Below are 13,210 nucleotides of genomic sequence, written 5' to 3' on the forward strand. Positions count from 1 at the left end.
TTCTAACGATCCACATCATAATTTGGAGTTTGCATTTGATTACATTCCTAATTTCATATTTGTAGATTTTTTATATCATATTAACGTAAATTAGATTATATTGGAAATTTGAGAAAATGTTAAAATTCTTGAACTTTCACTCAATTATTAAAATTGCAAGATACTACTAAATCATAATTTAATCAATGTTCATGGTTTTTCCCTATCATTGGAGATTAGCTTCAGTTGTCCTAGGAATGTATCTTTTTTTAGATATATGGAAAATCGATTAATATTATTACAAAAAGAAAATGCAACAATATAAGAAAGTTCAACAAAATTTGAACAATGTTCATTTGAATTATCCTCTGTTCTTTGCCTCTCTAAGAAGTGGCAGGAAAAAAGTGAAGTTGGCAAAGAATTTTGTGATGCAAATATAATTAGTTTATTGAATAAATAAACTAATATCAAAACAAAGATACAAAGACAAACACATGAAGCGCAACAGCGTTACAGTTAATTGACTGTCATGGTAAGACTCAATCATCAGCTCTTCTCCTTCTTCAACACTTTAGAAATTGCTCGAACTGTGCAAGGAGAAGTCCGGCAGCAGCCTCCGATCAACGACGCTCCAGCATCACGCCACCTCGTCGTGAACACCTCAAACTTGTCATCATCAAAGCATTGCGATGGCTGTTGAGGAACGGACAAGATATCAAAGTCAGGACAATATATCATTTACTTCGATGGACTGATTAATTTCGAACTTGTTTGCTCGTTTTTCCTTCAAATACTCAAATCATACGACTCAAAGTAAACGCATATTACACTCACCAGCCATTTTTTGGCAATGCCATCCCATATCTCACCACTGTTGGGGTAGACAACTATGGCCTTATCAGTATGCTGCAAACACACACAAGACGGGCGTTCAGTCTCCATAAAACCGAGCTTTTTCAGCTCATTTTCACTAGAAATCTTACCAGTTTGAATCTCTGGATGAGGCTGAGAACAAAATGAGGAGGAGCACAGTTTATGCCAACAGCACCGACTCTGCTGCTCTTGTTGATCACGTTGAGGCACTCCTCAAAGCTCTCTCCCGAGGGCGCATTCTCCCCATTAACGGAGCTGAAACAGATCCAAGATGGGATCGAAACGCCCTCTTCATCAAGCAACTCTGCACATGCCTGGTAGTCAAGGTAAACATCAGTGGATTTCAAAAAGAGAAGGCTTTTGTGAGAAAATCGATGCTTCTAAGCGTACCTGAGCCTCTAGTTTGTTAGGAATAGTCTCAAAAGCAAGCAAATCAGGACCTGCTTCGACAAGAACCTGCAGACGACGTCTATGGAAGTCCTTCAGCTTCTCCAAACTAACATCAGGGCCATAGTTCCCACTGAAGGAAACAAAAGTATACACAGAACAATCAGATAAACAACGCCCGTTATCTTGCAAATGCTGTTATAAAGAGTAGATTTAAAAAAAAATTGAAAAATCAACCTGTATTCAGAGCCATCAGCAAGATAAGCACCATAGCTTCCAATTGAAGCAGCAACAAGAGCTCTGTTGTAGTTATTTCCAGCTCTCCTCTTAGCTGAGGTCCAAAACTTATCACGAGCCTCAACTGCAATCCTTACACTCGTTTTAAGAAGTGACTCAGCTTCTTCCATGGACAATCCCCTCGACTGGAATCCTGGTAAAGTCGCCTGTTTGTTCAAAATAATTGCTCGGAATCAAATCATTGGTTTGAACCTTTGCACAAATTTATGTAAAAGCAATGGTGGAAACCTGATAAGACGAAGTTACTATAACATCCGCGCCAGCTTCCAGATACTCGAGATGCACCTGATTTCGTTGCAAGTTATGAGAAACAAACCACTCTTTGTCAATGCATCATAGATTTATGAAACAATGACTGATTTAGAATGCTCATAAACATATAATCAATCATTTTAATGTAATGTAGCACTCTATTCAACCAAATTAGATCTACATTTCTACTCATCATCATTCAATTCCTTCATCAACCAAAATCAGCAATCACCTCTCCAACTAATCATTCATCTCTTCCAATAATCATTCCATAAAAATCCATCGTTGCAACAACACAAATTCAATTTCACAAATTGATCGATCAATAAACCTAAATCAGGTAAAATCACAAAATGCATTTCCACGCAAATACCTTTTTGATCAAATCAGGGCTCTTAATGAGGCAGAGCGCGCTCCAAAGAGGATCGTTAATGGAGGCGCCGTGCTTCTCCAGCTGCGTGGCGAAGCCGCCGTCCACGACGGCGCATCCCCCCGCCCGCATTATAAAATCGCGCAGCGCATCCACTCTCAGATCTCCCTCCCTCTCTCTCCCCATCTCCCTCTCTCAAAGCTCAATCAATCAAAAAAATCAAAATGCGAGGATGCAGGAGAGGAAACGAGCACGTAAAGTAGGAGTATGTGTGGGGAATTTATTGCTGTTTTCGATGGGAAGAAGAGAAGCAGAGAGAAAATGGAAACGGCGTTTACGTGTGAAGAACGACGATGAACGCGGACGGTTTTGTGCTTTCACGTTCATATTTGGAGTGAATTTGAGCTTTATTTATGAGTTTGGTTACGTTGGTCAACAATTTCCATTTTACCAACCACCATTTCATTCTTTACCTATAACCTTTTTTAATTCTATTTCTATTTCTATTTCTATTTCTATTTCTATTTTCTACCAACCTACATCTACAATTTTGTGAATAATTTGTCAAAATATTTTATAGTGAATTTATGAGCTTTATAGGAGTAAAATATTCGAAATCCCAAAATCTGATCTCAATTAAATCAAAATTATAAATTTAGTTCGGATTTTTCAGATTTTAAGTTCAGATAGGATTTTTTAGTATATTTCAGAGGTTTAGATATTTTAAAATCTAAAGTAACCAGAAATTTGAAATATATTTATATAATAGTATTATATTACAATAAAATATATTATAATTATAACCTAACAAGTATAAAAATTTTGTATTGAACAAATCTAATGGTATTTGGAATTAGATTTTTGGATTTCGATATTGGATTATCCAATTTTTGGGTTTTTGTTATTGAATTTTCAAAATTTGGCAGTATAATTCTATGCAATCTATTTTGTTTCGGATCAGATTTCATAGTTTGGATTTTGAAATTTTTGGTAGAATAAAATATTGAGAAAAGATAAATGTACATAAATTGTACATGTATATAATATCCATAAATTTTTAAATTTAAGCCGTAAAATTTATTACACTCAAGAAATGGAAATTTCAGCCATATAAGGATTTGAGCTCATATGTTGCACTCATTTAGGAAAATGGTCCATTCACTATGAGTTTTGAAGATCAAATGTTTGCCATTATTACTACAGAGTATTGATAATAAAAAAATATATCTCATCTATCTATAAAAGGAAGTAGTCTTAATTTTTCTTTATTGGAGGTTGAAAAAAAATTCTTGTTCCATTTATAAAATTAAGAATATTATCCTCAATTTATTAGTTTATTCAAAATAACCTTAATTTTTCTTTATTGGAGCTTGAAAAATATTCTTATTCCATTTATAAAAATTAAGAATACAATCCTCAATTTATTAATTTATTTACATATTTTGTATCACGCGATCCACTTTTTTAACCAAACACAAAACCTACTAATATACTCATATGATTTAATTTCACAAATTAGGAGTAATATCTTTGCAATATCCCCAAATCAGCGTTACTTTATCCTACGATTAATTTTTATGGAAATAAATGATGTACATTATTTTGTTAACTAAAAACTGTATGTGAATAATTGCATTGTTTAATTCATTGCACAGCCGCCCCTACAAATAGAAGAATTTAAAGAGTTGTTTATTTTTATTTAATTCAACTAAAATATTGTCACTAGATCTGGATATTCTTTGACTTTGAGTATAAGGATAAGAATAAAAAATAAATATTGTTAAATTAGAAATTTCCCACTCCATAATGTCTTTCCTTCATTTATATTACTCCTCACAGTAATCAAGTTAATTAAATTATGTATAGAACTTTTTAGGATATATCAAATTAAATGAGTCATTTTCTTCTTTTTAAAATTTTACATTATTTTTATTATTTTTTCGTTTCTTTGTTTTATTCTCTTTTTTCTTAAATCAAAAGAAATAACATCGATTCATTAGAAATGAAAAAGGGTAGTCCTTTTTTTTATTCTTTTTGACAAATGGAGTGAAATCTAAGACACAAATTCCTCATTTCCGGCAGTCAAAATAATATTGAAAGAAATTAAAGTATTATTGTTGAGTCATATGTTTGACCCATCGAAACCTAGTCAGAATGATCTGACAAGATCCGCTCATCTATAATTAAAATTTTAAATTATGCTTAGAAACTTCTAAAATTGCTACTTTGTTATCATTGTGATTGTCATGTGTATTTTGATTATGCAATGATTTGTTGAAATATACCATGGTACATTACATTTAATGCATAAAATATAAGGTAAGTTGTCTAAAAAATAAAATTTGACCCAATTCTGGTCCATTCCGCAGTTAAAAAATTTAGATAATAACTTTTTATAAATTTTCCAACGAGTCACGTTTATGTTATCTAGTGTCATTTAGAAAATTTTGTGTTGGAACTGTCAACGAATTTTATCATTTTTTCTACGCACTTAAGACATAATCCATCCTCGTTATAAATTTTAATTTTAAAACTATGAATTTGGACATTTTTTTCAAGTTTTCAACGAGTCCAATTTAAGTGAAATTGTATCTAATGTGACATCCGGTGAATTCTATGTGAACGAAATCGATAACATTTTTCTCAAAACATTTACTAGCACACAAAACATTTAGCACATAACTAGGGGTGTGCATTCGGGTTTCGGTTCGGTTTTTTGCCAAAACCGAAAAACCGAATTTAGTTCAAAATCCAAACTGAACCGAACCCGAATAACCGAAAAACCGAAACCGAAAAACCGAAAACCGAACTTAAAAAACCGAAAAACCCGAACAAAACCGAAAAACCTGAAAAAAATCGAAAAACCTAAAAAAAATAAATATAATATAAATATATATTTATATATGTGTATTTTATTTTATTTTATATATACTAATAGAATATTTATATATAATATAAAATTAATAATACATATAGTATATATTATATAGTAGAATATATTAAAAGAATATATATATTATATATAATATAATATATTAAATTAATAGAATATATATAAAATTCGGTTTTTCGGTTTTTCGGTTTTTTCCCTCACCCGAACCAAACCGAACCGAAAAACTGAAATTTTTTTATTTTTAAAACTGAACCGAACCGAAAAACCGAAAAAACCGAACCGAATTTCAAAATTTTGATTTGATTCGGTTCGGATATTCGGTTTCCGGTTTTTTTGCTCACCCCTACACATAACCATCCTCATTACCAATTTAAAATAGATTTGTGCTATATCAATAATACTCCATCTATCAATCATTACTTGTTACGATTAGTTTTTTTAGTCCCTCCGTTAATATTTGTTACATTTACTTTTTCCTTTTTTTTTATAAACAAACAAACGGAATATTGTGTCATATAAAATTGAGAAAAATATGTAGAGTGGACTGCATTAAGAAAATTGATAATCTTTAAAAAATGTACTCTTAGTACAACTCAGCCAATTTAGTGCATTTACACAAATGTAGCTAATTAATTCAGGTCAGTTAATTGAGGTAGTTCAGTTAGGTGGATAATTAAAAAAAGTGACACATAGAATACGCACAAAACACAACACACATATATATATGAATACACAAAAAATTATAAAATCAACCACCGACAAATCTATGGTAGATATTCTGATGGTATAAAATTTCGTATAAATTATCAAAAGTGTAGAAGGTGGATGAATCAACTAACGATTTAATATTAATTGAAAATTAAAACTCTAATCATAACATAAGTCCAGATTAAACTTCCTAATAATACAAATTTAATACTCCCTCCGTCCCTATGTAGCTGAGTCATATTTCTTTTTGGGTTGTCCCACTGCAGCTGAGTCGTTTTTTTTTTGGCAAAAAGCAACAACTTTTCTTGTCTCTTACTTTACTCTCACTTACTTTATTCTATCTTTTTCGTCTCTCTACTTTTTTCATTTTCTACTTTATTATTCATTTACTTAACTCATTTAACATAACTTTTCTTAAATTCCGTGCCGAAAATAATTGTGTACTACATAGGGACACTATGCCATATGCATGTAGCAAAATATGGTTAAAATCTATCGCAGATGGGCGGCGCCGCCGTGCTCTTATCCAATCGCAGATCCGATCGCCGCCGCGCAAAATACCGTCTCTGTTATGTCGTCCGAACGCACAAAGGCGCGGACGATAAATCGTACGGATGCGTATCGCAGGAGGAGGATGACGAAGGCAACGTCGGGATCAAATTGAACATAGATCTGATGGCGGTGGCCGGAGAGGCCTTGAAATCGAACATCACGGCGATCGGACCGCTCGTCCTCCCTGCATCGGAGCAATTGCTCTTCGCGATCTCGCTGATTGGGCGAAAATTCTTCAATTCGAGATCCAAACGTACATTCCCGATTTTAAGCAAGCGTTTCTGCATCCACGCCGGCGGAAGGGCGGTGATTGATGAGCTGCAGAGGAGTCTCCGGCTGACGAACGAGCAGGTGGAGGCGTCGAGGATGGCGCTGCATAGATTCGGAAACACTTCTTCTTCATCGCTGTGGTATGAATTGAGCACATTGAGTCGAAGGGGAGGATGAGGAAAGGGGATAGGGTTTGGCAGATTGCGTTTGGGAGTGGATTCAAGTGCAACAGCGCGGTGTGGAGATGTAATCGGACGATTGAGTTGCCGGTGGAGGGGCCGTGGGCCGACTGCATTGATAAGTATCCGGTGCATATTCCCGAAGTTGTGAAGCTCGGCTAAATTCCACGAATGTACGTTATGGGAGATGATATCCGCCATTTGTACCTGGAAAAAAACATTTCCCGTGATGGGAAAGACGCGTGAGCCTCTCGCGTGTTTCAATCAACAATGGCATTCATCGTCTCGCCCTCGAAATCCGCCTCCAACCGCCGCGATTTCCTCACGAGCCTTCCGTCGCACCTCATCATCGAGATCCTCTCCCGCCTCCCCGCGAAATCCCTCGTCCACTGCAAATCCGTCTGCAAGCAGTGGCTCGATCTCACCTCCGATACATACCTCGCCAAGCTGCATTTCACCCGATCGAAGCCCGGCGTCGCGATCCACCAATCGGAGCCTTCGAAGAACCTCCTCCGAGTCGCCGATTTCGACGATTTCCACGCTCCGACGGCTGAGATCGACCTCGCGTGTTTATCCAAGGCAAACACGCGAGAGCCTCTCGCGTGTTTAATCAAAGACGCGAGAGCCTCTCGCGTGTTTAATCAAAGACGCGAGAGCGTCATGCGTGTTTATTCAAGGCAAGCACGCGAGAGGCTCATGCGTCTTTCCCATCACTGGAAATGTTTTTTTTCTGGGTACAAATGGAGGATATCATCTCCCATGACGTACATTCGTGGAATTTCCTCTGTGAAGCTCTAGTTTACGAGTAAAAATTTAGGGGTCTGGATGCATGTGTGACGTAGCATGAAAAGGGAGGAGACGGAGACGTAAATTTGTGAATTATTATGTCCGGACCACTAAATTTTTATTACTAAATTGTTACACTACCACTCTTCTGAATTGTAAGTTTCTACCTTTTTTAAATTATTGTTGATGCTAATTGGTTATGTGATGATAAATAAGTAGTCTATGTAATTGAATATGGTGATTGTTGTTGGGGTCGTGTTGCCGCCGATCTCACACGCACACGATCGAAAAATAAAACACACAAAGGTGTAACGTGGTTCGGTGATGAATCACCTACGTCCACGGAGAAGATGACCGGAATTTTATTGATGGAACTCTCAATACAAGAACTTCACACACACAATCTATCACTCTAAGCAAACGCTAGCTAGTGCAAGAATTCTCTTCCAATTGTGTGCGTAATCTGTGTTCTGCGTCTCTCTCTCTCTCTGATTACAATCGAGCTGTAAGTATATATGGGAGTCAAGAAGAAAAACAAACTAACTAATTTGTTTCTAAAAACAGTTACAACCGCTAAACACCAACGGCTAGTTTCAGCTCGGCAGCTCAAACCGAGCTCCCTGCTAGTTCCAGTTCGGCAGCTCAAACCGAGCTCAAGACCGCACTCCCTTCTCGGCGCTCAAACCGAGCTCAAGACCGCACTCCCTTCTCGGCTCAAAACCGAACTCCCTTCTCGGCTAGTTCTAGCTCAAAGCCGAGCTTCCTTCTTGATCCCTGCCCCGAGCTTCAACGGCTCTGTCACTTGACTGAATCAGTGAACTGCAAGGACACACCTTCACAAATCTCCACCTTGTCCTTGCAAGTCTCCATCAACATCTAAATTCCCTTCTCAAAACCTGTTTCATACCTCAGCACTCCACAACCTCAACCAACTTCAAACAATGCTTGAACTTTGAAGCCGGTAGAGATTTTGTCAACATATCTGATGCATTTTCTTCAGTAGGAACCTTTACCACATCAATCCTTCCATCCTGAATTTCATCTCTAATGAAGTTCCTCCTCACATCAATGTGCTTGGACCTCTCATGGAACATTTGATGTTTTGCTAAACATATAGCCGAGTTGCTGTCACAGTTAATCTTCACTGCTCCCAGCTTCATTCCTAAATCTTCCAAGATTCCTTGCAACCATTTCCCTTCCTTTGCAGCCTCAGTCAGAGAAATATACTCAGCTTCGGTTGTGGACAGTGCAACCACAGACTGCAAATTTGATTTCCAGCTAATTGCTGTGCCATATAGTGTGAAGATGTAACCACTCTGAGACTTTCTGTTGTCTAAGTTAGCCGCATAATCCGAGTCACAGAATCCTTCTAGGACTTCCCTCTCCTCAGACCAAACTCCACCACCAAACTTCAAGCCAACCATGACAGACCCTTTCAGGTATTTCAGAATCCACTTTAGTGCTGCCCAGTGATCCCTACCTGGATCAGCCATATATCTGCTTGCAACGCTTATGGCATGAGCCACATCCGGCCTTGTACATATCATCAAGTACATCACACTTCCCACTATATTTGCATAGGGTATCCTGCTCATCTCTTCTCTATCTTCAGCTGTCTTTGGCATCTGTTCTTTACTGAGTTTGAAGCAGCTAGCCAATGGAGTGGATACTGACTTTTCACTCTTTACCTGGTATTTTTCTACCACCTTTCTGATATAATCAGCCTGAACCAATTTCAGTTCTTTCTTTTTTCTGTTCCTGACAATATCCATACCCAAGATTCTCTTGGCTTCCCCAAGATCTTTCATATCAAATCTCTGCTTCAACTCATCCTTCACAGACAGCAGCTCACTCTTGCTTGATCCTGCCAGCAGAATATCATCCACATACAGCAGTAGATAGGCCAGTATTAGATTTCCACTTCTCTTGACATACACGCAGCTATCAAAACTGGATCTCTCAAATGCCATCAATTCCATCTGCTCATGAAACTTCTTGTTCCACTGCCGGCTGCTTTGCTTGAGCCCATATAGGCTTTTCTTTAACAGGCAAACTTTCTTTTCTTCTCCCGGCTTCTCAAAACCCTTAGGCTGCATCATATAGATCGTCTCCTCTAGATCTCCATGCAAAAATGCTGTCTTCACATCAAGTTGATGCAGCTCCCAGTTGAAATGAGCAGTCATGGCCAATAAGATCCGAATAGAAGTGTGCTTCACCACTGGAGAGAACACCTCTGTGTAGTCAATACCCTCTACTTGTGTGAATCCTCTAGCAACCAGCCTTGCCTTAAACCGTATACTTTCAACTTCCCCCACCTCTACTTTCTTCTTAAACAGCCATTTGCAACTGATCAGCTTCTGAGTCCCTGGATCAGTCACCAAAATCCAAGTCCCATTTCTCAGCAAGGACTCTATTTCTTCTTCCATGGCCTTGATCCATTTCTGACTTTCCTTGCAACTCATGGCTTCTTCATAGGTTGAGGGTTCTGAAAACATGAGTACTTCTGCTACACATAGAGCAAAGAAGCTCATGTCATAATCTGAGAATCTGCTAGGTAGGCCTGCATTTCTTCTTGGATTTCTTCTGGCCCCTTGAGCTGCAGCAGCTTGCTGCACTGGTGACTCCTGCTCACCTGTGTTCTGAGTATGTTGAGAACTAGTTGCTCCACCTTCTTCTTGATTTTCTGTGATCACAACATCCTCATCAGTGTCTGTTCCAGCAGATTCTCCACCAAACTCAAGGTTTTGCATATCAGAGCTACTGCCACCACCAGAGGGCTTCCCATCATCTTTAAATGGCATCTCCTCTTCATTGAATGTCACATCTCTGCTCACAATGATATTTCTGCCTTCTCTATCCAAATTCCACAATCTGTATCCTTTCACCCCATCTTGGTATCCCAACAACACACATTTCTTTGCCCTTGGCTCCAATTTACTCTGCTTAATGTGTGCATAAGCAGCACACCCAAACACCTTCAAGGCTGAGTAGTCACCTAGGCTTCCATACCATCTTTGATCTGGGGTCTCATTGGATATAGCAGATGATGGACACTTATTGATCAGATTAGCTGCAGTAGAGACAGCCTCTGCCCAGAATCTCTTTGGCATTCCAGAGTAGAATAGCATGCACCTCACCCTTTCTAGCAATGTCCTATTCATTCTTTCTGCCAGCCCGTTCTGTTGAGGATTTCTTGGCACGGTCCTATGCCTTCTTATCCCTTTCACTTTACAGAAACTATCAAACTCCGCAGACAGAAACTCCATGCCATTATCAGTCCTTAGATATTTAAGCACTGAGCCCTTTTCATTCTCATATCTAGCATGCCATTCTCTAAATTTTTCAAAAGCTTGGGACTTCTCTCTTAGAATGTAAATCCACACTTTTCTTGAGTAATCATCTATGATGGAGATGAAATACTTGCCTCCACCTATGGATTCAGTTTGGGATGGCCCCCACAAGTCACTGTGGGCATACACAAATGGGGCTGATGAAGTGTGTTTCCCACCAGAAAATGGCAGCTTCTTTGCCTTTCCTAGAATGCAAGATTCACATTTCTTTAGGCTGTCTGATGCACTTAACTTCATCACTCCTCGTTTAGCCAGCTCTCTTATGCCTTTCTCACCCACATGTCCAAGCCTGGCATGCCATAGATACAGGTCTTCTGTCTGGGCAAGATTCACAGCATCAACCACGGTTTCACCCAGCAAATAGTATAGGCTGTTCTTTCTCTGAGCCTCCATCACAATTCTGGTGCCTTTTGTTACTGTGAGGATCCCATCACCAGAGTTGAATCTGCACCCTTTTGACTCTAGCATTCCAAGAGATATTAAATTTCTCTTGATTTGAGGAATGAATCTGACTTCTGTGAGAGTCTTCATACTCCCATCCTTCATCCTCAATCTGATGTTCCCAATGCCCTTGACATTGCACACTTGATCATTTCCTAGCATCACTGATCCTTCCCAAGCTGATAATTCTTGGAACCAAGATTTGTGTGAGCAAATGTGGAAGGAGCAACCTGAATCCATGATCCAGCATTCCTCAATCTTGGCCCCTGAGTGGATATTCAAAGCTTCATTATCTTCAACATCCTGAGCCAGATCAGCAGTCTCTATGTTCCCAGCCTTTTCTCGCTCTTGTTTCTTCTTCCAAGCAAAGCAATGCTTCTTTAAATGGCCCGGTTTCTTACAGTAGTGACAGCTTCTCTTCTCCTTCCATACTCCACCTTCTTCCTTCTTCTGGAACTTCTTCTTGGAACCCTTTTTATTCTGATTATTTTTCACATGCAGACTCTCAGCTACTGGATCAGTTTGTTTGTTATCAGCCTTCTGAGATTCCTTCATCTTTAATGCAGAATGAATCTCTTCATAGGTGACCTTGGTTTCTCTTCCAAGAAGCACTGCATCCTTGAAGTGCTCATAACTTTTAGGCAGGGAATTGAGCAACATCAATGCCTTATCTTCATCTTTAATGACCTCATCGATATTCTCAAGATCATCTATGCATTTCCCAAACTCCTCAAGCTGTTCAGAAATGCTCTTTCCATCTGAAAACTTGAAAGCAAGAAGCCTTTGCTTCAAATGTAACCGGTTCGCCAGAGACTTGGTCATATACAATGACTCAAGTTTCCCCCATACTCCTGCAGCCGTCTCCTCCTTGGAAACTTCCCTTAGCACCCTGTCCGTGAGGTTCAAGATCAGGGTGCTATAAGCCTTATACTGCATATCTTGAAGCCTTTGCTTCTCCTTGTCATCAGTATCAGGTTTGCCTTCTTTAGCGTCACCTTCATTCTTCAAGATATCCCATAGGCCTTGCTGCATCAAGATGGCCTTCATCTTCAGTCTCCACAGCCCAAAATCGTTTCTCCCGGTGAACTTTTCCACCTCGAACTTGGCTGTAGACATTTCTCAAAACGAGCGGTGGGTAATCGCCAAGATCAGCTTATACAACGGAACCTCTAGACACGAACTCACCCAGAAACCAATCAATCGGCAAATCGTGGAAGTCTTCCCACAGACGGCGCCACTTGTTGGGGTCGTGTTGCCGCCGATCTCACACGCACACGATCGAAAAATAAAACACACAAAGGTGTAACGTGGTTCGGTGATGAATCACCTACGTCCACGGAGAAGATGACCGGAATTTTATTGATGGAACTCTCAATACAAGAACTTCACACACACAATCTATCACTCTAAGCAAACGCTAGCTAGTGCAAGAATTCTCTTCCAATTGTGTGCGTAATCTGTGTTCTGCGTCTCTCTCTCTCTCTGATTACAATCGAGCTGTAAGTATATATGGGAGTCAAGAAGAAAAACAAACTAACTAATTTGTTTCTAAAAACAGTTACAACCGCTAAACACCAACGGCTAGTTTCAGCTCGGCAGCTCAAACCGAGCTCCCTGCTAGTTCCAGTTCGGCAGCTCAAACCGAGCTCAAGACCGCACTCCCTTCTCGGCGCTCAAACCGAGCTCAAGACCGCACTCCCTTCTCGGCTCAAAACCGAACTCCCTTCTCGGCTAGTTCTAGCTCAAAGCCGAGCTTCCTTCTTGATCCCTGCCCCGAGCTTCAACGGCTCTGTCACTTGACTGAATCAGTGAACTGCAAGGACACACCTTCACAATTGTAATTTACAAGATCATACACAGTATTTTGAAATTT

At 39.1% G+C, this 13,210-nt stretch overlaps 1 protein-coding gene and 1 pseudogene across 1 annotated transcript; one reads left to right on the forward strand and one right to left on the reverse strand.

The window, feature by feature from the left end:
* Positions 1-405: 405 nt before the first annotated feature.
* Positions 406-2,525, reverse strand: LOC121781056 (homocysteine S-methyltransferase 1-like). The gene is made up of 7 exons (XM_042178739.1): positions 2,162-2,525; positions 1,765-1,821; positions 1,477-1,682; positions 1,243-1,372; positions 963-1,166; positions 814-885; positions 406-672 (listed from the first exon to the last, which is right to left on the reverse strand). The coding sequence occupies exons 1-7, from the start codon at positions 2,342-2,344 to the stop codon at positions 526-528; spliced, it is 999 nt and encodes a 332-aa protein (XP_042034673.1). The 5' UTR covers positions 2,345-2,525; the 3' UTR covers positions 406-525.
* Positions 2,526-6,225: 3,700 nt separating this feature from the next.
* On the forward strand, positions 6,226-8,012 carry LOC121780868 (annotated as a pseudogene).
* The last annotated feature ends 5,198 nt before the right edge of the window (positions 8,013-13,210 follow it).

Source organism: Salvia splendens, chromosome 20, assembly GCF_004379255.2.
Source record: "Salvia splendens isolate huo1 chromosome 20, SspV2, whole genome shotgun sequence".
NCBI classification, from domain to species: Eukaryota; Viridiplantae; Streptophyta; class Magnoliopsida; order Lamiales; family Lamiaceae; genus Salvia; species Salvia splendens.

Excerpts from the sequence above, each read along its gene's own strand:
- LOC121781056 (XM_042178739.1), bottom strand. The coding sequence starts at position 2,344 with ATGGGGAGAGAGAGGGAGGGAGATCTGAGAGTGGATGCGCTGCGCGAT. Across the intron at positions 1,822-2,161 it reads GCCCTGATTTGATCAAAAAG|GTGCATCTCGAGTATCTGGA; the intron begins GTATTTGCGTGG and ends CAACGAAATCAG. Across the intron at positions 1,373-1,476 it reads GCTGATGGCTCTGAATACAG|TGGGAACTATGGCCCTGATG; the intron begins GTTGATTTTTCA and ends TGTTTCCTTCAG.